At 48.2% G+C, this 27044-nt stretch overlaps 1 protein-coding gene across 1 annotated transcript in view; it reads right to left on the reverse strand.

The window, feature by feature from the left end:
* Window positions 1-26707, reverse strand: part of LOC147107934 (ubiquitin-associated and SH3 domain-containing protein A-like) — a 310971-nt gene extending 284264 nt beyond the window's left edge. Inside the window, exon 1 of the mRNA XM_086007359.1 lies at window positions 26594-26707. Within this exon, the coding sequence (XP_085863485.1) occupies window positions 26594-26706 (113 nt within the window). The 5' untranslated portion in view covers window position 26707. The remainder of the gene's footprint in view (window positions 1-26593) is intronic.
* Window positions 26708-27044: the final 337 nt, after the last annotated feature.

Consider the following 27044-nt stretch of genomic DNA (forward strand, 5'->3'; position numbering starts at 1 on the left):
ACCGTCTGCATTCCCCCATTTAAGCAATTTTACTGTAATTACTGTGTTCGTGTGGTATAGTTTATAATTTGATTGTAGTTTATTTAGTTAATAAAGCTTGATTTTTCTCTCATCCAGACCATTTGTCCATTTTAATATCATTAATTATAAGTCCTTCAGTCAGAACTGGAAGGTGGGGTAGCGATTCGAAACCACTGTTTGAAAATTGGTTTATTGGAAATTGGTTTCCAGTGTAGCAGCAGGCTGCCTGACCAGGTGAATTACCGTAAACCAGGTAAAAGATTGGAATTGGTCAGAGTGCAGGCAAAGGCTGCAAGGCCAGGGAAATTACCTTAAACCAGTTAAAAGAGGCCCCCCTACAGCAAGCAGCTGAGCAGCCTGTCCCTGAGGGTACCATAGAGAGTGAGGCGGAAGAAGAGGATGAGGAACACATCGCGTCACCGCATGTCTCACCCGCAGGCACCAGCTCAGATACTGGCACTACACGTTCTTTAGAGGCTAGTATAGTAGTGGGATCTGCACAGGGTGATGCACCGGGGGTGAGCGGGCTTCAGCAAGGTCAGGGGGATAGGGTAGCTCGGTAGACAGCTCCCCGGAGGGCGGGTTTGTGCACGAGTTCTGCTGCACAGGACTCAGATGAGGACCTCATTGTGGAGGCCTTTAGAAGAAGGGTGATGGGTATGCACACAGAGATGATAGGTGCAATGGCAAGGGTGCCTGAGCGCCTCTCGGCAATGGTAAGGAGCGTGGAGGATTCCACCCCCAACATTGCACAGAGCTCTCCGCACACCATGGAGCCCATCATTTGCAGTCTGCAAAAGATGGTAGACTCCCAGAGAGACCGTGGCAACCCAGACCTCATGCCACGTGTAATGGGCGATGTCGCAGCTTCCATTGCAGCACATGCGGAAGCTATGCAATGTTTTAGTGCTGTAATGCAGTTTATGCTTGGTGCCATCAAATCTCAGACTGCTCCCAATGAGTCTCAGCTTGATGCCACGCAAGCTCTGACTGCTGCCATCATGGCTGTGTCAACCACCATCCACTAGGGCTTTTACGGTGTCGCAGCAGGCCAGCAATCTGTGCTCCAGCAGATTGGTAGTGATGCTGAGGTGCTGCCCCGGGGGAGTGGCAGTGGGTATGGGGAACAGGAAGTTGCCGTCCTCTCTCAGGATGACAGCATTCCTGATCCCACCACTGCCACTCCACCATTGCCCTTGTCGCTGCCTGTCACCCAGCCAGCCCAGACTGCCGCCACCCATGCTGAGGTGGTGCAGTCTACAGCTGGGCCTTCCAGGCCCAGAGGTGGTCGAATGCGTCCTGCAAGGCCATCTGAAGTCTCCCGCACGGACACTCAGCAGCCTTCCACCAGCCGTGCTGCAGCCACTGGACCAACACTTCATAGGAGCATTGGAGTAGGCAAAGGCACTGTAATGAGGGGCACTAAGGGATTGTGCAAGCTAATATTGTTGTTGTAAATATGTGTTCACTGATTATTGATAAATTTATTAATTGGCTTTGGATGATTTTGTGGTGTCTCTCATTTCAGCTGCGCTGTGAAATGGCCTGCGACAGGGATGGATAATGGGGATGTGGTGAGCAATGGGGATCTGGGGTTTAATTTATTGGAACTGCAGTCTGATGAGGTGGTCACGGACCGCCCTTCCGGAAGGGCGATTGAGTGGCTGCCTCCTCCCTTGCTCCTGTTCCTCCTCCTTCTCCTCTCCCTCTTCCTCCTTCTGAGGTGGTCCCTCAATCCCTGGTGGCAAGGGCTGGGCCCCCATGATGGCCAAGTTGTGGAGCATGCAGCAGACGACGACGAAATGGGACACCCATTCAGCCGAGTACTGGAGGGCTCCTCCTGCGAGGCCAAGGCAGCGGAACCATTGCTCGAGTACACCGATGGTCTGCTTGATGATGTTCCTGGTGGCGGCATGGCTCTCAGTATATGAGTGCTGAGCAGGAGTTTTGGGGTTGCGGAGGGAAGTCATGAGCCAGGTGGCTAGCAGATAGCCCTTGTCTCCGACCAGCCAGCCCTGAGTTTGATGTGGTGGCTGGAAGAGTGCTGGTGCAGGATGAAGGCATTGTGGCTGCTGCCAGGATAGCGGGCATTCACATTGAAGATTCGCTGTCTATGGTCGCACACCAAGTGTACATTAAGTAAGTGGTAGACTTTGCGGTTATGCAAAACCTGGGTGCAGTCAATGGCGCCCTGCACCATCAGGAATCCCGCTATCCTGGCAAAGCCACATGCATGCTCGTCCTGTTTCTCTCTGGTGATGCGGAAGGAAATGTAATCTGTTCTCCTACTGTAGAGAGCCTGTGTAACCTCTCGGATGCAGCGATGGATGGCGAACTGCGAGATGTTCGCTATATCTCCTGTTGCAGACTGGAAGGAATTGCTGGTGAGGAAATTGAGGCCGACGGTGACCTTGACTGCCACTGAGAGAGCCGTGGTTGACCTGATCTGAGACTCGAGGTCTAGTTGCAGGAGGCGGCAGAGTTCGGTGACCATATCCTTGCTGAAGCAGAGCCTTCTAATACACTGCTCCTTGCTTAATTGGAGGTAGGAGAAGTGCTGTCGGAATACCCTCAGAGGGTAAGGCCTTCTGTTGAGAGCCCTGGTGGCCTTCCTCCTCCCTCTGGCCACACCTTGCAATCTTTCTCACTGCCTCCACAGTAGATCCTGGAGGGCGAGGTTGACTGCCAGTACAACCCCCATTAATGGAACAATGTGTAGCACTTTGAAATGTTGTCAGAATAAATGTAACAAATTTTTAGTAGCCACAACACTCCTGATAGTAAAAAACCTTTAAATGACTTTATTAAACTCTTGCACAATTGCATACTGACAAGGAAGCAGTGAAACAGCCCTAACCTGACAGCTGCAACGAATCCCTTTAAATATCACCCCTGGAGCTGCCATCCGCCTGCTTCACCCCTCCTCTCCCTGTCATTGTCGTGGGCGAGGCGCTAAGGAAGGGGGCAATAATCAATTTGGCAGATTGGGCGCTCAGTGAGCATTGCACACTCACTGACGTCACGATCTGCCTGGCGCTAAAGCCCCAGGCGCTAACTGTAAGGAGCTAAGGGGTGACTGGATTAGGCGTATGGCGCTGGATTCGCCTTGCCCTGGTACTACTTCATTAGCGACCCACCAGGTGCTAACGGGAGGCGCTAAGCAACTGAATTTCTCCCCCATAGAATCATAGAAATTTATGGCACAGAAGGAGGCCATTCAGCCCATCATGCCTGTGCTGGCTGAAAAAGAGCTCTCCAGCCTAATCCCACTTTCCAGCACTTGGTCCGTAGCCTTGTAGATTACGACACTTCACGTGCATATCCAAGTACTTTTGAAATGTGCTGAACATTTCTGCTTCTATCACCCTTTCAGGCAGTGAGTTCCAGACCCCCACCACCCTCTGGGTGAAAAAAGTTCTCCTCAACACCCCTCTAATTCTCCTACCAATTACTTTAAGTCTATGCCTCCTGGTTATTGACCTCTCTGATAGGGGAAATAGGTCCTTCCTATCCACTCTATCTAGGCCCCTCATAATTTTATACTCCTCAATCAAGTCTCCCCTCAGCCTCCTCTGTTCCAAAGAAAACAGCCCCAGCCTATCCAATCTTTTCTCACAGCTAAAGTTCCCCAGTCCTGGCAACATCAAGACTTTCTTTTTTAGATCTCCTCTGCACCCTCTCCAGTGCAATCACATCCTTCCTGTAATGTGGTGACCAGAATTGCACGCAGTACTCTAGCTGCGGCCTAACTAGTGTTTTATACAGTTCAAGCATAACCTCCCTGCTCTTGTATTCTATGCCTCGGCTAATAAAGGAAAGCATTCCGTATGCCTCCTTAACCACCTTATCTACCTGTCCTGCTACCTTCAGGGATCTGTGGACGTGCACCCCAAGGTCCCTCTGTTCCTCTATACTTCTCAATATCCTACCATTTATTATGTATCCCCTTGCCTTGTTAGCCCTCCCCAAATGCATTACCTCACACTTCTCTGGATTGAATTCCATTTGCCACTTTTCTGGCCACCTGACCAGTCCATTGATATTTTCCTGCAGTCTACAGCTTTCTTCCTCACTATCAACCACACGGCCAATTTTGTATCATCTGCAAATTTCTTAATCATGCCCCCTATATTGAAGTCTAGATCATAGATATATACCACAAAAAGCAAGGGACCCAGTACTGAGCCCTGCGGAACCCCACTGGAAACAGCCTTCCAATCACAAAAACACCCATCGACCATTACCCTTTGCTTCCTGCCACTGAGCCAATTTTGGATCCAACTTGCCACTTTCCTTTGGATCCCATGGGCTTTTACTTTTCTGACCAGTCTGCCATGTGGCACCTTGTCAAAAACCTTGCTAAAATCCATGGAGACTACATCAAATGCACTACTGTACCCTCATCAATCCTCCTTGTTACCTCCTCAAAAAATTCAATTAAGTTAGTCAGACACGACCTTCCCTTAACAAATCCATGCTGACTGTCCTTGATTAATCCGTGCCTTTCTAAATGAAGATTTATCCTGCCCCTCAGAATTTTTTCCAACAATTTGCCCACCACCGAGGTTAGGCTGACTGGCTTGTAATTACTCAGTCTATCCCTTTCTCCCTTTTTAAACAATGGTACAACATTAGCAGTGCTCCAGTCCTCCGGCACCACACCTGTAGCCAGAGAGGATTGGAAAATGATGGTCAAAGCCTCTGCTATTTCCTCTCTTACTTCTCTTAACAGTCTGGGATACATTTCATCTGGGCCTGGCAATTTATCTGCTTTCAAAGATGCTAAACCCCTTAATACTTCCTCATGTTTATAGAAACATAGAAGATAGGAGCAAGAGTAGGCCATTCGGCCCCTCGAGCCTGCTCCGCCATTCAATGAGATCATGGCTGATCATCCAAACTCAGTACCCTGTCCCTGCCTTCTCCCCATATCCCTTGATCCCTTTAGCCTTAAGAAATATATCTAACTCCTTCTTGAATATATTTAATGACTTGGCCTCAACTGCCTTCTGTGGTAGAGAATTCCACAGGTACACCACTCTCTGGGTGAAGAAATTTCTCCTCACCTCTGTCCTAAATGGCTTACCCCTTATCTTTAGACTGTGACCCCTGGTTCTGGACTCCCCCGCCATCGGGAACATCCTTCCTGCATCTAGTCTGTCTAGTCCTGTTAGAATTTTATAAATTTCAATGAGCTCCCCTCTCATTCTTCTAAACTCCAGCGAGTATAAGCCCATTCGACCCAATCTCTCCTCATACGGCATTCCTGCCATCCCAGGTATCAGTCTGGTGAATCTTCGCTGCACTCCCTCCATGGCAAGAACATCCTTCCTCAGATAAGGCGATCAAAACTGCACACAATACTGAAGGTGTGGTCTCACCAAGGCCCTGTACAACTGCAGCAAAACATCCTTGTTCCTGTACTGAAACCCTCTCGCTACGAAGGCCAGCATACTATTTGCCTTCTTAACCACCTGCTGCACCTGCATGCTTACCTTCAGCGACTGGTGCACAAGGACACCCAGGTCTTGTTGCACTTCCCCTTCTCCCAATCTATTGCCATTCAGATAATAATCTGCCTTCCTGTTTTTGCCACCAAAGTGGATAACCTCGCATTTATCCACATTATACTGCATCTGCCATGCATCTGCCCAATCACCCAACCTGTCCAAATCATACTGGAGTTTCTCGGCATCCTCCTCACAGCACACACGCCCACCCAGCTTTGTGTCAACTGCAAACTTGGAGATATTACATCTAGTTCCCTCGTTAGATCATTAATATATACTGTGAATAGCTGGGGTCCGAGGACCGATCCCTGCGGTACCCCACAAGTCACTGCCTGCCACTCGGAAAAAGGCCCGTTTATTCCAACTCTTTGCTTCCTGTCTGCCAACCAGTTCTCTATCCAAGTCAGTACCTTGCCCCCAATCCCATGTGCCTTAACTTTACACGCTAATCTCTTATGCGGGACCTTATTGAAAGCCTTCTGAAAGTCCAAATACACCACATCCACTGGTTCTCCCTGATCTATTCTACCAGTTACATCCTCAAAAAATTCCAATAGATTAGTCAAGCACGATTTACCTTTTGTAAATCCATGTTGACTTTGTCCGATCCTGTTTTCCAAGTGCTTTGCTATTACATCTTTTATAATGGACTCTAGCATTTTCCCCACTACCGATGTCAGGCTTACCGGTCTATAATTCCCCGTTTTCTCTCTACCACCATTTTTGAACATTTGGGTAACATTAGCTACCCTCCAATCCATGGGAACTGTTCCAGAGTCTATAGAATTTTGGAAGATAACCAGCAATGCATCTACAATTTCTAGGGATACTTCCTTAAATACCCTAGGATGTAGATTATCAGGCCCTGGGGATTTATCGGCCTTCAATCCCATCAATTTCCCTACACCATTTCCCTACAAATACTGATTTCATTCAGTTCCTCCCTCTCATTAGACCCTATGTTCCCCGGCATCGCTGGGGGGTTATTTGTGTCCTCCTTTGTGAAGACAGAACCAAAGTATGTATTTAATTGGTCGGCCATTTCTTTGTTCTCCATTATAAATTTCCCTGATTCTGACTGCAAGGGACTTACGCTTGACTTCACCAATCTTTTTCTCTTCACATATCTATAAAAGCTTTTACAGTCAGTTTTTATGTTCCTTGAAATCTTACTCTCGTACTCTATTTTCCCCCTCTTAATTAATCTCTTTGTCCTCCTTTGCTGAATCCTAAACTGCTCCCAATCATCAGGTTTACTGCTTTTTCTGGCCAATTTATATGCCCTCTCCTTGGATCTTATGCTATCCCTAATTTCCCTTGTTAGCCACAGTTGAGTCACATTTTTGTTTTATTTTTGTGCCAAACAGGGATGAACAAATTCTGTAATTCATCCATGCGATCTTTGAATGTTTGCCATTGCCTATCCACCATCAACCCTTTGAGTAACATTCCCCAATCAATCCTACCCAACTCGCGCCTCATACCATCGTAGTTTCCTTTATTTAAATTCAGGACCCTAGTCTCTGAGTCAACTACTTCACTCTCCATCTTAATGAAGAATTCTATCATATTATGATCGCTCCGCCCCAAGGGGCCTCGCACAGCAAAATTGCTAATTAATCCTTTCTCATTACATAATACCCAGTCTAAGATGGCCTGGTCTCTAGTTGGTTCCTCGACATATTGGTCCAGGAAACCATCCCGTATACACTCCAGGAATTCCTCCTCCACAGTATTGTTGCTAATTTGGTTAGCCCAATCTATATGTAGATTAAAGTCACCCATGATAACTGCTGTGCCCTTATTGCACGCGTCTCTAATTTCCCATTTAATGCCATCCCCAACCTCCGCCTTACTGTTTGGGGGTCTGTATACCACGCTCACTAATGTTTTCAGCCCCTTGGTATTTCTCAGTTCTACCCATACAGATTCCACATCATCAGAGCTAATATCCTTCCTTAAAATTGTGTTAATCCCCTCTTTAACCTGCAATGCTACCCCACCTCCTTTTCCTTTTTGCCTGTCTTTCCTGACTATTGAATAACCCTGGATGTTGAGTTCCCAGCCTTGGTCACCCTGGAGCCATGTTTCCATAATCCCAATCATATCATATCTGTTTACCTCTATTTGCGCAGCTAATTCATCCACCTTATTACAAATGCTCCTTGCATTAAGACACAAAGCCTTCAGGCTTGTTTTTTTTAACACTCTTACACCTTTTAGAATTATTATTTACTGTGGCCATGTTTGATTTAAACCTTTTATTTCTCTGACTGCCACCTTTGCTTTTCTCCTTCCTGTCTTTTGCTTCTATCCTTGTTTCCCTTTCTTCTGTCTCCCTGCTCAGGTTCCCAACCCCCTGCCATTTTCCTTTAAACCCTCCCCCAGAGCACTAGCAAACACTCCCCCTAGGACATCAGTCCCGGTCCTGCCCAGATGCAAACCATCCAGTTTGTACTGGTCCCACCTCCCCCAGAACCGGTTCCAATGTCCCAGGAATTTGAATCCCTCCCCCTTGCACCATTTCTCTAGCCACGTATTCATCTGAAATATCCTTCTATTTCTACTCTGACTATCACGTGGCAGTGGTAGCAATCCTGAGATTACTACCTTTGAGGTCCTATTTTTTAATTTACCTCCTAACTCCCTATATACAGCTTTTAGGACCTCATCCCATTTTTTACCTATATCGTTGGTACCTATATGCACCATGACAACTGGCTGTTCACCCTCCCCTTCCAAAATGTTCTGCAGCCGCTCTGAGGCATTCTTGACCCTTGCACCAGGGAGGCAACATACCATCCTGGAGTCTCGTTTGCGGCCGCAGAAACGCCTATCTATTCCCCTTACAATAGAATCCCCTATTACAGTACTATAGTTCTACCCCTCTTTTTCCTCCCGTCCTGTGCAGCAGAACCACCCCTGGTGCCAGGAAGTTGGCTGCTGCTGCCTTCCCCCGATAAGCCATCCTCCCCAACAATATCCAAAGCGGTATATCTGTTTGAGATAGGGATGGCCCCAGGGGACCCCTGCACTACCTGCCTGCACCTACTACTCTGCCTGGCAGTCACCCATTCCCTTCCTGCCTGTGCAGCCTTTACCTGCGGTGTGACCAACTCATTAAATGTGCTATCCACGACGTCCTCAGCATCGCGAATGCTCCAGTATGTATCCATTCGCAGCTCCAGCGCCACAATGCTGTCTGCCAGTAGCTGCAGCTGGATACACTTCCTGCAGACATGGTCATCAGGGACACAGGAAGTGTCCCTGATTTCCTACATAGTGCAGGAGGAGCATACCACAGCACCGAGCTGTACTGCCATGACTTACCCTTTAATTAATTCAAATTAAATTAAATCAAATCAATCCCACCAATTACACTATAATTAAATGATATACTCAAGGGCCCTTGTTTACCAGCAGTCCCCACTACACAACAGAGACCTTACAAACTATAAACCACAAAATTTAAGTTTGGAAAAAAGCGAGAAAGAGAGAAATAATCACCAACCAATCACTTACCTGCTTTCTGGAGATGTCACACTTCGATTACTTTTTACTTCTCTCTCCCGCTCTTGGAGTTCGGTTTAAATCAGCCTATCCCGCCTCGCCTCTTGCAGGTCTGCCTCTCCTGCTCTCAGAGCTCGGTTTAAATCAGCCTCTCCCGCCTTGCCTCTCGCAGGTCCCTGATATGTCATCTAATATGCTGGGCTCGTCCTCGCTTCTGGGCCCCATCCTCGCTCCTAGGTCCCGTCCTCGCTCCTGGGCCCCGTCCTCGCTCCTGGGCCCCGTCCTCGCTCCTGGGCCTCGACCTCGCTCCTGGGCCTCGACCTCGCTCCTGGATCCCGACCTCGCTCCTGGGCCTCGACCTCGCTCCTGGGTCCCGACCTCGCTCCTGGGTCCCGACCTCGCTCCTGGGTCCCGACCTCGCTCCTAGGTCCTGTCCTCGCTCCTGGGACCCGACCTCACTCCTGGGCCTCGACCTCGCTCCTGGGTCCCGACCTCGCTCCTAGGTCCTGTCCTCGCTCCTGGGTCCCGACTTCGCTCCTGGGTCATGTCCTCGCTCCTGGGTCCCGACCTCACTCCTAGGTCCCGTCCTCACTCCTGGGTCCCGACTTTGCTCCTGGGTCCCGTCCTCGCTCCTGGGTCCCGACCTCGCTCCTGGGTCCCGACCTCGCTCCTGGGTCCCGTCCTCGCTCCTGGGTCCCGACCTCGCTCCTGGGCCTCGACCTTGCTCCTGGGCCTCGACTTCGCCCCTGGGCCTCGACCTCGCCCCTGGACCTCGTCCTCACTCCTGGACCTCGACCTCCACATAGTGTGTCTCCTTCTACGCGAGAGTCTTCAATGCGAGTGTCCTAAACTCCATCCCGCAGCATGCTACCCGCCACCACCTCAGCACAACCCCAGCACAGCATGACGTTGAAAAGGCATCCGACAACTGAAGAACAACAAGGCCTCAGAAGCAGATAGAATCCCCGCCGAGGCGCTAAAACATGGCGGAGAAGCACTATTGGTGCGAATACATGAACTCATTTCTCTTATTTGGAAGGAGGAGAGCATGCCAGGTGAGCTCAGAGACACCGTAATTGTGACCATCTTCAAGAAAGGTGACAAGTCCGATTGCGGTAATTAGGAGGTGGGCATGGAGACGGGACAGCCAATAAAATTGGAGAAAGTGGGGGCAGATGGCAAACCCGCCCCCAACCCGCCTCTGTATCCTCTTGCCAGGAAGCGGGAAGATGTGCAGCTTCGGGTCCCGTTTCCTGATGAGTCCTCACCACAAATTCTCATCAAACTAAAGAGAATGGCAGTGTTTGACAGCTTCACAGAGCTGTCAAACACTGTCATTTCTTCTTCCTTATAGAAGTCTTGACAGATAGCATGCCTGACGTTGACGTGATCTGTCAGTGACTTCCTCCCTAATTGGCCTGCTGAGCCTGCAGGGCGGGCTTAACAAGCTCAATCAGGGGAAAATCTCTCTGATTGGTCAGGCGAGGATGGAGGCGGGACATTGACACAACAAGCAGCAGTTCTGCCTCCAACTCGCCTCCATTCACAAAATCCAGCCCTAAGTATTCATTAAGAACCATATCATGTCTTCCGCCTCCACACACAAGCTTCCCTTTTGGTCTCTAATGGCCCAGAAATTCCAGAACGGGGCTTGCAGCGCATGCAAGCCCCATATTTACACTTACCCCGCGCTACTAACGATCAGCTCCAGGGTCGCCTGGACTTGGCGAATGAAAAAGAAGAATCCCGGGCAGCGTATGACGTCACGCCGCCCAGGAGTGCAGCCAGCGCGAAGCCAGGAGCGTGCAGTGTAAGTGAGACACGCCCCTTGAGGTCTCAGTTTCACTGGACACGCCCCCAATGTTTCTGTCAAGCTGCTAAGGATTTTTACATGCAAAGCAGCAGTTTAAATAGGTTTTTGGAAGTTTTTTGAAGATTTTGGTAACTTTTATAAACTTTCTAAAATGTTTACATTATTTTGAGTAATCTGAAGTAGTTTTAAAGAGAATTAAAGCAATTTAAAGACTTTTAAAAGCCCTAAAAGAATTTTTTTAATTCCATTTATTTATTTAGCAATGTCGTCGTCATACATGTCTTCACACTGTTCCCTTTGGGGAACTGTATGAAGTGGTGGAAGGATTTATGGCCGTGATTAACGCTCATTCCGTGACCGTAACCATCTTTGAACCAGCCATTAGGGCGGTTAGTCCTATGGCGGGAGGGTTTTACGGGCTCCCACAAGCTATACAAGGAGGGGGGGCCACCCACACCCACGGACGCAAATATCCCACTGGATGTCAACCCAGAATTTAGAGCCGGAGCTCCGACTCCACTTGCCGGGACTGTCTGGAGCAGGGTTCGAAACCCTACCCTGATCTGGCCCAGCGGCGGGGATCCTACCGCTATGACAAAGGCCCAATCCGATTAGCAACGTGAAATGGTAGCATAGGGCTCCAGTCACGGGGAGGGAAAAGGCGCAGGAAATGTATGGGTGTCACCTTTTGTGCGGAGTGGGCCTTTTGCGTAGCAGTAAGCATCCCCGCCGCTGGGCCAGAAGGAGTAGGGTTTTGAACCCCACTCCAGACAGTCCCGGCAAGTGGAGTCAGAGTTCCAACTTTAAATTCTGGGTGGACATCCAGCGGGATACTTGCGTCCGTGGGTGTTGGTGGCCCCCCCCCCTCAGATGGGTTGTGGGAGCCCGTAAAACCCTCCCGCCATAGGACTAACCACCCTTATGGCTGGTTCAAAGATGGTTACGGTCACGGAATGAGCGTTAATCACGGCCATAAATCCTTCCACCACTTCATACAGTTCCCCAAAGGGAACAGTGTGAGGATACGTACGATGATGACCTCTTGCGCAATGCACCTCCTTGGACCCTCAGTCGCAGATGCGAGGGGGCAAGTCGTGCAATTGTTAAATTTTTCATTTTATTGACATGTGAAATGTTGGCCCAGTAATTCCCTTCCAACTGCGCGATTACGGTCGGGGTACTTATGCATCTGGCCGGATGAAATGCCGGTTTTCAGCATGCACAGTGCTTTTGGGGAAAACCGGCATTTCCTGTCCTCTGAACGAAGGGGTTCAGAGGCAGAACGCGTGCGACTGCACAGGCAGCGCGTGCGCAGTATAATTCGCCGCTTTCATTACTGCTTTCAGTGAGGTTAAGTCCTTACAACTTACACATGAAAAAAGCATGGGTACAGTTGCTCCAGAGGCTGCGGAGGAAGATATTTCTTATCGTGGAGCTTCGAAAGTATGTATGTCTGTATATATTCCTTTGCGTGTTATGTATATATTCCTTTACTTATGTGTATGAATGTATTATTTAATTATGACTTTCAGAGAAAGTAACTTATTTGAAAATCATAATTAAAAACATACATTCATACACATTAGTAAAGGAATATAAAACATACATACATATACGTAAAGGAATATATGTGGACATACATACATAACTCATTCTCACATTCCATTCACACAGCCACAATTGCTCCTTCTACCTACCGTTCTGAAAACCCTTTAAAAAAAAAAAAATTTTAACTTTAAAACTTACTTAAAATTTCTTAAAATAACTTCCCTCCCTTTCCCAAACAAAAATATTGCATTTCAGAAGCTCCACGATAAAATGTTTCTTCCTCCACAGCCAATGAACCACTTTACACTTGCTTTTTTCAAGTGTAACTTCTGAGGACTTACCCTCACGGATTTCATGAATGAAATCTACGAAGTTCACTGCGCAAACGCTGCCTGTGCAGTCGCACGCGCTCGAGGTCTGGAAATGCCGGTGTTCCCCGCATGCGCTGTTCATGCTGAACGCCGGCATTTCCAACGGCCAGATGTGTGAGTACCCCGAGCGCACTCACGCCTTTGGCCGCGAATTTCTGGCCCAATAGGTCCTACTCTTTCTTTAGTTATCCTCTTGCTCTTTATGTATTTATAAAACATCTTTGGGTTTTCCTTGATTTTACTTGCCAATATTTTTTCATGCCCTCTCTTTGCTTTCCTAATTTCCTTTTTAATTCCACCCCTGCACTTTCTATACTCCTCTAGGCTTTCTGTAGTATTGAGCTCTTGGTATCTGACAAAAGCTTCCCTTTTTGCCTTATCCTACCCTGTATGCACCTTGACATCTTGAGGGCTCCAGATTTTGGAGTCCCACCCTTTTTCTTTGTGAGAACATACTTGCTCTGAACCCTCACTATGTCCTCCTTGAATGCCTCCCACTGCTCTGACACTGATTTACCTTCAAGTAGCTGTTTACAGTCCACTTCTGCCAAATCACATTTCATCTTAGTAAAATTGGTCTTCCCCCAATCGAGAACTTTTACTCCTGATCTATCTTTGTCCTTTTCCATAACTACGCTAAATCTAACTGAATTATAATCACTACCACCTGCCTTCCACCTCCCTTCTACCTGCCCAGCTTCATTCCCTAAAACTAAGTCCAGAACCGTCCCCTCTCTTGTTGGGCTTGCTACGTACTAGCTAAAAAAGTTCTCCTGAATGCATTTTAAGAATTCTGCGCCCTCTATACCTTTTACACTGATTCTATCCCAGTTTATATTAGGGTAGTTGAAATCCCCTACTATTACTGCCCTATTGGTTTTGCACTTCTCAGAAATTTGCCTATGTATTTGCTCTTCTATCTCCCTCTGACTGTTTGAGGGTCTATAGTACACTCCCAGCAGTGTGATTGCCCCTTTTTTGTTCTTCAGTTCAACCCATATTGCTTCATTTGATGATGCTTCTAACATATCATCCCTCCTCACTGCTGTAATTGTTTCTTTAACCAATATTGCGACCCCCCCTCCTTTTTTATTCCTCTCTCTATCTCGTCTAAAAACCCTGTAACCAGGAATGTTGAGCAGCCATTCCTGCCCTTCTTTAAGCCATGTCTCAGTAATAGCTATGATATTATACTTTCACATGTCTATCTGTGCCCTCAGCTCATCTGCCTTATTCACGAGACTCCTTGCATTGAAGTATAAAGCATTAAGCACTGCCAACCCCCTTTGTTGTCTATTTCATAACCTTTGTTTCCTTTGCCTTCCAAATTCACTTACTAATTTACTGCCTTCCGTTTGTAGACTTGATTCTCTCCCTTCTGAATCTACGTTCAGGATCCCATTCCCCTGCCAAGTTAGTTTAAACCCTCCCCAACAGCACTGGCAAACACCCCCGCGAGGATATTGGTCCTGGTCCTGTTGAGGTGCAACCTGTCCGGCTTGTACAGTTCCCACCTCCTCCAGAACTGGTCCCAATGCCTCAGGAATCTAAAGCCCTCCCTCCTGCACCATCTCTTCAGCCACGCATTCATCTGCTCTATCCTCCTATTTCTGTACTCACTAGCATGTGGCACCGGGAGTAATCTGGAGATTACTACCTTTGGAGGTCCTGCTTATTAATCTCTTTCCTAGCTCCCTAAAATCTGCCTGCAGGACCTCACCCCTCTTTCTACCTATATCGTTGGTACCGATGTGGACCATGACCTCTGGCTGTTCACCCTCCCCCCTCAGATTGTCCGGCAGCCGCTCAGTGACATCCTTGACCCTGGCACCAGGGAGGCAACATACCATCCTGGAGTCACGTCTGTGGCCGCAGAAATGCCTGTCTGCTCCCCTAACTATCGAATCACCTATCACTATTGCTTTTCTGACCTTTCTCCTCCTCCTGTACAGCTGAGCCACCTGTGGTGCCGCGGACTTGGCTCTGGCTGTACTCCCCAGAAGCGCCACTGCCCTCACCAGTACTCAGAACTGAATACTGGTTAGAGAGCGAGATGCACTCTGGGGACTCCTGCACTACCTGCCATGGATTGGAGGGTAGCTAATGTTACCCCACTATTCAAAAAAGGTGGTAGAGAAAAAGCGGGGAATTATAGACCGGTATGCCTGACATCGGTAGTGGGGAAAATGCTAGAGTCTATTATAAAAGATGTAATAGCAGAGCACTTGGAAAGCAGTGACAGGATCGGACAAAGCCAACACGGATTTACAAAAGGTAAATCATGCTTGGCTAATCTACTGGAATTTTTTGAGGATGTAACTGGTAAAATAGATAAGGGAGAACCAGTGGATGTGGTGTATTTGGACTTTCAGAAGGCTTTCGATAAGGTCCCACATAAGAGATTAGCGTGCAAAATTAAGGCACATGGGATTGGGGGCAAGGTATTGACTTGGATAGAGAACTGGTGGGCGGGCAGAAAGCAAAGAGTTGGAATAAACGGGTCGTTTTCCGAGTGGCAGGCAGTGACTAGTGGGGTACCGCAAGGATCGGTCCTAGGGCCCCAGCTGTTCACAATATATATTAATGATCTGGATGAGGGAATTGGATGTAATATCTCCAAATTTGCAGACGACACAAAGCTGGGCGGGAGGGTAAGCTGCGAGGAGGATGTCGGGAAAATCCAGTACGATTTGGACAGGTTGGGTGATTGGGCAGAAACATGGCAAATGCACTATCATGTGGATAAATGTGAGGTTATCCACTTTGGTGGCAAAAACAGGAAGGCAGATTATTATTTGAATGGCAATAGATTGGGAGAAGGGGAAGTGCAAAGAGACCTGGGTGTCCTTGTGCACCAGTCGCTGAAGGTAAGCATGCAGGTGCAGCAGGCGGTTAAGAAGGCAAATGGTATGTTGGCCTTCGTAGCAAGAGGGTTTGAGTACAGGAACAAGGATGTCTTGCTACAGTTGTACAGGGCCTTGGTGAGACCGCACCTTGAGTATTGTGTGCAGTTTTGGTCACCATACCTGAGGAAGGACGTTCTTGCCATGGAGGGAGTGCAGCGAAGATTCATGGCAGGAATGATGTATGAGGAGAGATTGTGTCGATTGGGCTTATACTCACTGGAGTTTAGAAGATTGAGAGGGGATCTCATCGAGACCTATAAAATTCTGTCAGGTCTGGACAGACTAGATGCAGGAAGGATGTTTCTGATGGCCGGGGAGTCCAGACCCAGGGGTCATAGTCTAAGGATAAGGGGTAAGCCATTTAGGACTGAAATGAGGAGGAATTTCTTCACCCAGAGAGTGGTGAACCTGTGGAATTCTCTGCCACAGAGGGCGGTGGAGGCCAGTTCATTAAATATATTCAAGAAAGAGTTGGATATGTTTCTTGAGGCTGAAGGGATCAAGGGATATGGGGAAAAGGCGGGGACAGGGTACTGAGTTTGGATGATCAGCCATGATCACATTGAATGGCGGAGCAGGCTCGAAGGGCCGAATGGCCGACTCCTGCTCCTATCTTCTATGTTTCTATGTCCTCCTCTTCTGTCTCGCGGTCATCCATTTCCTCACTGCCTGCAAAATCTTAAGCTGTGGGGTGACCACCTCCTGAAACGTACTATCCACGTAGCTCTCAGCCTCGTGGATGCATTGCAGTGATGCCAACTGCTGCTCAAGGTCCGAAACCCGAAGCTCGAGCTGCTCCAGCTGATGACGTTCCTGCACATGTGGTTGTCCAGGACACAAGAAGCATCCTGGAGTCTCCACCTGGCACAAGATGTGCATTCGATGGGGCTGAGGTGCTTTGAAATGCTTCTATTTATTAGACTACTAACTAAACTTCTTAGTTTAACCCACTGCCCTAACTTAGAGAGAAAAAAGACAAAGGTATTTACTAAAGTTTAACACTGTGAAACTAAACACAAAGGGCTAGAAATTTGGCTGCTTTCTGCCTCCCGTTAGCGCCTGCAGGGGGCGGTAACAGGGTGCTAAGGGGCGCGGTGAATTCAGCGACACCTGTGAACTTCCTTGGCGGTTTTGGATTGGCACTAACACTTAACGCCTCAGTCTCTAGCGCCCCGTAGATCGTGACGTCATCAAGTGCGCAGCGCCCTGTTACCGCCCCGAATGTGAAATTGACTTTTGCCCCCTGCATTATCGCCTCGCGCTGACAACACCAGCAAGAGGAGGCGTTCTGAAGTCAGATGGCCACTTCGGGAGCAGTAATTAAAGGGAATGCTTTTCAGGTCGCTGAACCCTTATTATTTGCACCGGTCTGGTGCCTGCACAAAGTTTTCACTCTCATTGTTGCAGGATGTCCAAGCCCTCCACTTGGTGACAGTGTTTGGGGCTGTAATGGCAGTCGCCTTGCAAGACTACAATCCCCGTGGGGCACACCTGCTGATGGCCCCCTGATCTCACAGGCTTCGATTTTAACCTGCTCCAGGTGAGAATGTAGGGAGAGGAAGTGGGGCCAGAAGCAGCCCAAAGAAAAGTATTTTTGCATTTTTTACTTTACTTGTGGGGCCAGGAAGAGCAGGACTGCGTTAGGGTCAGGGTTAGGGTTAGGATCAGGTCTCAAGGTCAGGATCAGTGTTAGGATCAGGGTTAGGGTCGGGGTTAGCGTCAGGATCAGAGTTAGGGTCAGGGTCAGGGTCACGCCTGAAGGTCAGGATTAGCGTAAGGGTCAAGGGTTAGGGTCGGGGTCGGGGTCACATCTCAAGGTCGGGGTCAGCGTCAGGGTTAGGGTTAGGGTCGGGGTCACGTCTCAAGGTCAGGGTTCGGGTCAGGGTCGGATGCTTCAACTGGTTCATCAATGACCTTCCCTATATCAAAAGGTCAAAAGTGGGGATGTTGGCTGATGATTGCACAGTATTCAGTTCCATTCGCAACTCCTCAGATAATGAAGCAGTCTGTGCATGCAGCAAGACCTGGACAACATTAAGGCTTGGGCTGTTAAGTGGCAGGTAACATTCACACCACACAAGTGCCAGGCAATGGTATCTCCAATAAGAGAGAGTCTAACCACCACCCCTTGAAACTCAATGGCATTACCATCGCTGAATCCCCCACCATCAACATCCTGGGGGTCACCATTGACCAGAAACTTAACTGGACCAGCAACATAAATACTGCGGCAACAAGAGCAGGTCAGAGACTGGGTATTCTGCGGCGAGTGTCTCACCTCCTGACTCCCCAAAGCCTTTCCACCATCTACAAGGCAAACCAACAACCTCTATCACCTAGAAGGACAAGGGCAGCAGGCGCATGGGAACACCACCACCTGCAAGTTCCCCTCCAAGTCACACAGCATCCTGACTTGGAAATATACCGCCATTCCTTCATCGTCGCTGGATCAAATCCTGGAACTCCCTCCCTTACAGCACTGTGGGAGTACCTTCACCCCACGGACTGCAACCGTTCAAGACAGCAGCTCACCACCACCTTCTCAAGAGCAATTAGGGATGGGCAATAAATGCTGGCCTTGCCAGCGACGCCCACATCCCGTGAATGAATAAAAAAAGTCTAAGGGTCGGGCTCAGGTCTCAGGGTCAGGGTTAGCCCCTGGGCTCCTCCACCCATTGCAAAGTGCTCTCCAAACCCCTACAACTTACCTGAGTGCCGCAGCCATTCCCTCGGTCTCTCACGGCAGCCTCCTGCCACATGACTGCGCTTCCGCTTCACACCGGTTTCGGGCAAGAGACTGAGTGGCATTATGCAGATGAGGCTGAGTGGTTAAAATCTCCTAGGCCCCATGTGCCGAAGTAGGAACAGTTTGCCTCAGTTCCCAAGCAAATGATTCATGCCCCAAGTTAAATTCTGGGCTTCTGTTCCTGAAATGAGTTGAAAACTGACTGAAGCAAAGGATGGTTGAACATGCAGCCGCACTTTCATGGAATGAGCGGATCAGCGCTCGGGCCATTTCTGTTTGCATTATTTATAAAAGACTTGGAAGTGGGGAAGGAAATAAACTTTCTTGATCAGTACATTTCCAGCACGACGAGGAAGGAGGCATTGCTGGATCTAGTTCTGGGGAATGAGGTGGGTGAAGTGGAGCAAGTGTCAGTAGGGTATAATTTAGTGAACAGCGATCACATTATCATAAGGTTTAGATTAGCTATGGAAAAGGACAGGGAGCAATCTAGAGTAAAAATATTTAATTGGAGGAAGGCAAATTTCAGTGGGTTGAGAACATATCTGGCCCGGGTAAATTGGAATCAAAGATTGGCAGGCAAAACTGTAATCTAACAATGGGCTGCCTTTAAAGAGGAGATGGTTTGGGTACAGTCGAGCTACATTCCCACGAGGGGGAAAGGTAGGGCAACCAAAGCCAGAGCTCCCTGGATGACGAAAAAGGTAGAGAGTAAGCTGAAGCAGAAAAAGAATGCATATGGCAGATGTCAGGTTGAGAATATAAGTGAGAATCAGACTGAATATAGAAAGTTCAGAGGGGAAGTGAAAAATAAAATAAGAGGGGCAAAGAGAGAGTGTGAGAATAGATTTGCAGCGAACAAAAAAGGAATTCAAAAGTCTTCTATAGGCATTTAAATAATAAACGGGTAGTAAGAGGAGGGATGGGGCTGATTAGGGACCAAAAAGGAGACCTACACATGGAGGCAGAGGGTATGGCTGAGGTGCTAAATGAGTACTTTGCATCTGTCTTCACCAAGGAAGAAGATGCTACCATAGACATAGTAAAGGAGGAGGTAGAGGAGATACTGGATGGGATAAAAATTGAAAAAGAGGTACTAGAAAGGCTGGCTGTAATTAAAGTAGATAAGTCACCAGGACCGGATGGGATGTGATGTAAGAAAACTACTAGGCACTTGGTCTAACTAACATGATTGAGTTTTTTGATGAAGTAACAGAGAGGGTTGATGAGGGCAGTGCGGTTGATGTGGTGTACATGGACTTCCAAGAGGAGTTTGATAAAGTGACACATAATAGGCTTGCCAGCAAAGTTGAAGCCCATGGAATAAAAGGGACAGTGGCTGCATGGATACGGAATTGATTAAGTGACAGGAAACAGTGAGTAGTGGTGAACGTTTGTTTTTCAGACTGGAGGAAGGTACACAGTGGTGATCCTCAGGGGTCGGTACTAGGACCACTGCTTTTCTTGATCTATATTAATGACTTGGACTTGGGTGTACAGGGCATAATTTCAAAATTTGCAGATGACACAAAACTTGGAAGTATAGTGAACAGTAAGGAGGAGAGTGATAGACTTCAAGAAGACATAGACAGGCTGGTGGAATGGGCAGACACATGGCAGATGAAATTTAACGTAGAAAAGTGCGAAGAGATACATTTTGGTAGGAAGAACAAGGAGAGGCAATATAAACTAAACGGTACAATCCTAAAGGGGGGTGCATGCACAGAGAGACCTGGGGGTATATGTGCACAAATCGTTGAAGGTGGCAGGGCAGATTCAGAAAGCGGTTAAAAAAGCATACGGGATCCTGGGCTTCATAAATAGAGGCACAAGGCTCAAATTTCATCGGGCCGTTGAGGCGGGTTTGGAGGTGTGTGGGGGGTTAAAATTGCGAAATCGGGGGCACGAACACTTCCTGCCCCCAACCTGCCTCCATGCCCGTTTCCCAGGAGGCGGGTACCCGACCTGTACTGGGAGCCGCCTCCCCGAGGCGGGAAGGGGATTAGTGCCAATTAACTGCCTGTTAACAGGTAGTTAACAGGCAGTTTTTAGCCTAATCCCTATTTTTATCCCTGAAGTGTGGGATTCCCGACGACGCCAAACCACGCCAAGTTAGCGAGGTGGACCGTCGGGCTGAAGGACTTGGAGGGTTCAAGATGTCCGGTGTTCAGGTGAGTGATGAGTGCAGAGGTAAGTGTGTTTGGTGTGTGTAAAGTGTTTAAATAAGTTTTACTTACCTTTACTTACTAATGCAGGCTTCCTTCCTTCAGGTCTCGGGAGCCCCTCATCTCACCGGCACAGAAAGCAGAATGGCCGCGAGCTGTCAAAAGCTGCAGCCTTTGCTTTCTGTTCTGGAGAGATCTCTAAATCAGCCTGAGAGGAAGGAATTAACTTAGAGTACAGATTGTCTGTGTTTGACCGCTTCAAAGAGCTGTCAAACGCTGATATTTCATCTGTCAAAAGCTCTTGACAGATGAAATGTCAATCTGTGACGTCACCTATTGCTTGGTGGCCCTTAATTGGCCTGCTGAGCCCGCTGGGCGGGCACAACAAGGTCAATCAAGGGAAAATTGAGTGGGGTTGGCCACAACTCGATGGAGGCGGGACTACAACCCCAAAAGTGGGAGTCCCGCCTCCTACTCACCTCCATTGATAAAATCTAACCCATAGAGTACAAAAGCAAGGAAGTTATGCTGAACCTTTATAAAACACTGGTTCAGCCTCAACTGGAGTATTGTATCCAATTCTAGGCACCGCACTTTAGGAAGGATGTGAAGGCCTTAGAGAGGGTGCAGAAAAGATTTACAAGAATGGTTCCAGGCATGAGGGACTTCAGTTACGCGGCTAGAAGAGAGAAGCTGGGGTTGTTCTCCTTAGAGCAGAGAAGTTTAAGAGGAGATTTGATGGAGATATTCAAAATCATGAGGGGTCTAGACAGATTAGATAGAGAGAAACTGTTCCTATTGGCGGAAGGGTCGAGAACCAGAGGACACAGATTTAAGGTGATTGGCAGAAGAACCAAAGACGACATGAGGAAAAACTTTTTTATGCAGCGAGTGGTTCGGATCTGGAATGCCTCCAGGGAGTGCTAACGGGGCGCTGCTGGCTTTGCCACCGGGCGGGATGATAGTACCGACGCCCGTGAAATTGAAGTGGATATTTGCGGCGGCGGTAACCACTAGCACCACTTTCTCCTGCAGCCGGAGATCGTGACGTCATCCGGGTGCGCAGCGCCCCAGCTCTGAAATTCACTCTCGCCCCCTGCCTGAGCAGCTGCCATTAGCAATGACAGGTAGAGGAGGCGGAATGCAGTCAGATGAGCACTGGAGGAGCGCTATTTAAATGCATAAACTCCCAGCAGATTCAATCACGGCTTTCAAAAGAAAATTGGATATGTACCTGAAGGAAAAAAATTTGCAGGGCTACGGGGAAAGGGCAGGGGGAGTGGGACTAGCTGAAGTGCTCTTGCAGAGAGTCAGCATGGGCTCGATGGGCCAAATGGCCTCCTTCTGTGCTGTAACCATTCTATGATTCCAAGTTTGCAGACTATCCCAAAGTGGGAGGGATTGTAAACAGGCTGTTGAAACAGAGAGACCAGGATAAATTGGGGAGCTGGGCTGATGGGGACAAATGTAAAGTCATGAAATTGGGATAGGATAATAAACAGTGACAGTAAAATAAATGGATCATTGGACAGGATGCAGGAGAAGGATTTGGGGTACTGCAGCTACAATAACGAGAGAAAATAGGGTCAGAGAATAGAGCACAAATCTGAGGAAGTGATTGTGAGTTTGTACAGAGTTCTGGCTCGATCTCACCCGGAACAGCAAATGGCAACTAAACTGAGAGCTGTGATTGGGAATCCGCATTAAGGGAAGAGGCTGGGAATGTATATACTGGAGCAGATGAGTGACTGTATGGAAATATTCCAGATCCTAAAGGGTAAAGACAAGATGAACGTTAATGTGCTTAGCGCAGTCACTAACTACAACAGGAGAGCACAATCTTACACTTAGAAGAGGTCAAAGAAGGCCATGTACTGCGGTTGGTGCTGTTCCCTGCATTTCTCTTGTAGTTGACGCGTGGTGAAGATCATGTCCATTGTACCCCGTAGTGGGTGGAATCCGCGTTGCAACTCTGGGAGGAGCTCTTCAGCCACTGGGAGAAGATGATTGAGGAGGATTCTTGTGATGACTTTCCCTGTGGCAGACAGCAGGGAAAATCCTCTGTAATTACCGCAATTGGACTTGTCACCTTTTTTGAAGACCTCACCTCACAAAGGCCTTTGACACCGTCAACCGTGAGGGATTATGGAGTGTCCTCCTCAAATTCGGCTGCCCTCAAAAGTTTGTCACCATCCTCCGCCTGCTTCACGACGACATGCAAGCCGTGATCCTGACCAACAGATCCACCACAGACCCATTTCGCGTACGGACCAGGGTCAAGCAAGGCTGTGTCATCGCACCAACGCTCTTCCCGATCTTCCTTGCTGCAATGCTCCATCTCACCCTCAGTAAGCTCCCCGCTGCAGTGGAGCTAATCTACAGAACAAACGGGAAACTGTTCAACCTCTGTCGCCTCCAGTCCAGATCCAAGGTCGTCCCATCCTCTGTCATTGAATTACAGTATGCAGACGACGCTTGCATCTGCGCACACTCTGAGGCCGAACTCCAAACCATCGTCAACACCTTCACCGAAGCGTATGAGAGCATGGGCCTTACACTAAACATCCGTAAGACAAAGGTCCTCTACCAACCTACCCCCACCACATAGTACTGCTCCCCGATTATCAAAATCCATGACGAGGCCTTGGACAACGTGGACCACTTTCCATACCTCGGGAGCCTACTGTCAACAAGGGCAGACGTCGATGATGAAGACCAACACTGCCTTCAGTGTGCCAGTGCAGCCTTCGGTCGCCTGAGGAAGGAAGTGTTTGAAGACCAGGACCTCAAACCCAGCACCAAGCTCATGGTTTGCAGAGCAGTAGTGATACCCGCCCTCCTGTATGCTTCAGAGACATGGACCATGTACAGCAGGCACCTCAAAGCACTGGAGAGGTACCACCAATGCTGCCTCCGCAAGATCCTGCAAATCCATTGGCAGGATAGGCGCACCAACGTCAGTGTTCTCACTCAGGCCAACATCCCCAGCATCGCAGCTTTGACCACATTCGATCAGCTCTGATGGATGGGCCACATCGTCTGCATGTTCTATATGAGACTCCCAAAACAAGCACTCTACTCGGAGCTCCGACACGGCAAAAGAACCCCAGGTGGGCAGAGGAAATGCTTCAAGGACACCCTCAAAGCCTCCTTGAAAAAGTGCAACATCCCCACCGACACCTGGGAATCCCTGGCCCAAGACCGCACAAAGTGGAGGAGAAGCATCCGGGAAGGCGCCGAACACCTTGAGTCTCTTTGCCGGGAACAAGCGGAAGCCAAGCGCAAGCAGCGGAAGGAGCGCACATTAACCCAAGCACCCCACCCACCCGCCCCTTCAACCACTGTCTGCCCCACCTGTGACAGAGACTGTAGGTCCCGCATTGGACTCATCAGTCACCTGAGAACTCATTTTTAGTGTGGAAGCAAGTCATCCTCGGTTCCGAGGGACTGCCTAAGAAGAAGACACTTAGAAGAATGGTGAAGCAAGAGTTTAGATTTAGCTACTTTATGCAGAGGGCGGAGAATGTATGGAAGACATGGCCAAGGGAGACAGTATGGGATGAGTGTACCAGCAAATTCACAAGAGAGTTGAATAAGCACCTGGAGAAATGTAGAGAGAATATTAGAGGTATATTTTCTAGATGGGACGACAGTGAACTATTCCAGTCCTGTACTTTCCTGTCTTCCTATGTAACACGTCAATCAATTGCCCCCTCAATCTTCTCCATTTGAGAGAATATGGCCCTAGTTTCTCTCCCCACTCCTTGGGGTCAATTTTGACTTTTGAGCACTGCCTGTCCTGGTGATGAAGAGGAGGCTGCATTTGAGGCCCAGGCTGTGGAACACCAAATGGGCATCGCACTGCAGCTCGCCAGGTTAGGGTTAGGGTGACAGCAAGTAACTGAAGGGGCAGGGTCGAGATCGCAGGGAGGAGGAGTCCTGCTCCTCCTGGCTCCACAAAAATAATTTCAAACATATCTTTGCTGGGCCTCTTTGGCAGAATGGCTAGTTATTTGCATATTGAAAGAGGCCGACCACTTATTTCAGGCAGGCCCTTCAGCCAAGCACTAGGCCCCATTCAAATGTCCGATAGCAAAATACTGCAGATGCTGGAAATCCAAAATAACAACAGAGAATGCTGGAAAAACTCAGCAGGTCAGGCAACATCTGTGGAGAGCAATTTGAGTTGACGTTTCGGGTTGAAACCCTTCTTCAAAACTGTCGATGGGTCACTTGTCGAGGTGATAAGGCTTCACTGCTCTGTAAACCAAGTTTATGTCAGCCCCTTATCTCTTATACTGTCCAGTGTAGCGGTTTGTGTAGATCGCCACTAAATAAGAGAGTTTGACTTCGACGAACTATAAATAAGTTGTTTATTTACAGGAACAGGCTAATTACATCAGGTAAGATAGCAGGTAAGATGGCTGACTGTAGGAGCACCGTGGTGTAGGTCTTGTCCCAGCGGGGACTCCACGAGGACTGAGTTCGCAGTCCTGTGGGGAGCGTGATGACGTCATCGCGTTTGTGTTGTGACGTCATCACGTTGCTCGCGTTTCCTGCGCTTAGGGCGTCACGTGATGTGCGTCATTGCGTCGCTGGCCGTTGAGGCCGAAGTCGGGATGCCGGGCTGTGCCGGTGCTTGCCGCGGGAGGGGAAGATTGCGTCACTCCCGTCGGCTGGCCGTGCGTCGCTCCCGTCGGCTGGCCGTTGAGGCCGAAGACGCTAGGCCGGGCTGTGCTGGCGCACGCACATCACGTCGTACGTGACGTGACGTCAGCGCGCTAGGGCGCGTCTTAAAGGGGCAATGGCCCCAACAGGTAAGTTAAAAGGGCAACGGCCCCAAAAGGTAAGTTAAAGGGAATTATGTATCTCAGTGTAAGGGACAACCAGTGGTACCGCCACACCAGCTAAATTTATATATTATACTGCTCCTATAGTGACCAGGTCCACATTGCACACAGTCTCCTACATTACAACAGTGGCCACACTTCGCAAGTACTTCATTTGTCTATAAAGCGCTTTGGGATGCCCTGAGGTCATGAAGGCACTATAGAAATGCAAGACTTTCTTCTTTAGTATTCCAGATGTGACTTTGTAGTCAGGTTAATTTCATTACTTTTGTTTACATAAACCCCCAAAAGCTCCGAGCAAATTCCCAGCCAAACTCTGACCCACAGTTCCCTATGCAAGAACCCTGGACAATCAGCGAGCAGGTGCAGAATTATAAACACTTCTTTAAGAAACAAAATCCGTTTTAAAATCTCAATGTGGAAATTTCTGTATAAATGGTCTGTGAGATGACAAAAGCTGCATAAATACTCAACTTTAACAGTTCAAGTGCAGCGCCTTCATTGATCGAAGTTAGGATCAAGCCTTTGTGTTTTCTAGTTATGACATTGAGGCATAGTTTTTGCTAAGATAAAATAAATAAATAATTTAAAAAATCCCTTCAGAAATGTGTTTAACTTTAAGTCAAATATTGATTTATTAGTTCATTAAACAGCTACTGTATCATATGCCATATTACTCTCATAGAATCATAGAATCATACAGCACAGAAAGAAGCCATTTGGCCCATCGTGCCTGTGCCGGCTCTTTGAAAGAGCTCTCCAATTAGTCCCTCTCCCCTGCTCTTTCCCCAGAGCCCTGCAATCCTTTTCCCTTCGAGTATTTATCCAATTCTCTTTTGAAAGTTACTATTGAATCTGCTTCCACCGCCTTTTCAGGCAGCGCATTCCAGATCACAACAACTTGCTGCGTAAAAAAAATTCCCCTCATCTCCCCTCTGGTTCTTTTGCCAGATACCTTAAATCTGTGTCCTCTGGTTATCAACACGCCAATCTTATTAAACTCTAAATTATTAAACAATTAAAGCTGTTACAGAACATTTTCGATAGAAAGCTGTAAAAACACCTGCACACACCAGATCCGAATGGATTAAGAAACCAAAAACAAATGCAATTCATTTTCATAACTTAAAAAAGTTAAGATGCAGTTACTTACGCTATGTGCTCTGGGAAACCCAAAGAAAGGACAGACTCCAGCAAGGAGAATGTGCTCCTGCTTTTCAGCTGAGCGGGACACTTTGCACACAGCTCCGTCTCACTCTCCGCCATCTCGAAGCTTCTTCAACAGCACAAGTAGTTTGCACTCAAACCTCAAACCCCCATATGACCTTTTTAACAGATGACTTCCTGTCAGTGCTGCTGAAGCGTTTCCCTGCAGCAGGTGACAATAAATTGTACCAAAGAACTGGCAGAATTGTCACTTTATAAAGAGCAATAGTTTCAGTGTTTTCTTTTAATCTGACAGTTTACCAAACTATTTTTGTTAATATTTAAAAAAAATTGGCACAAAATAGGAACCAGCCTTTTCATAAGAACATAAGAAATAGGAGCAGGAGTCGGCCATTTGGCCCCTCGAACCTACTCCGCTATTCAATAAGATCATGACT

The sequence above is a fragment of the Somniosus microcephalus genome, chromosome 14 (assembly GCF_052327205.1).
Source record: "Somniosus microcephalus isolate GS21.2 chromosome 14, FLI_Smic_1.0, whole genome shotgun sequence".
NCBI classification, from domain to species: domain Eukaryota; kingdom Metazoa; phylum Chordata; class Chondrichthyes; order Squaliformes; family Somniosidae; genus Somniosus; species Somniosus microcephalus.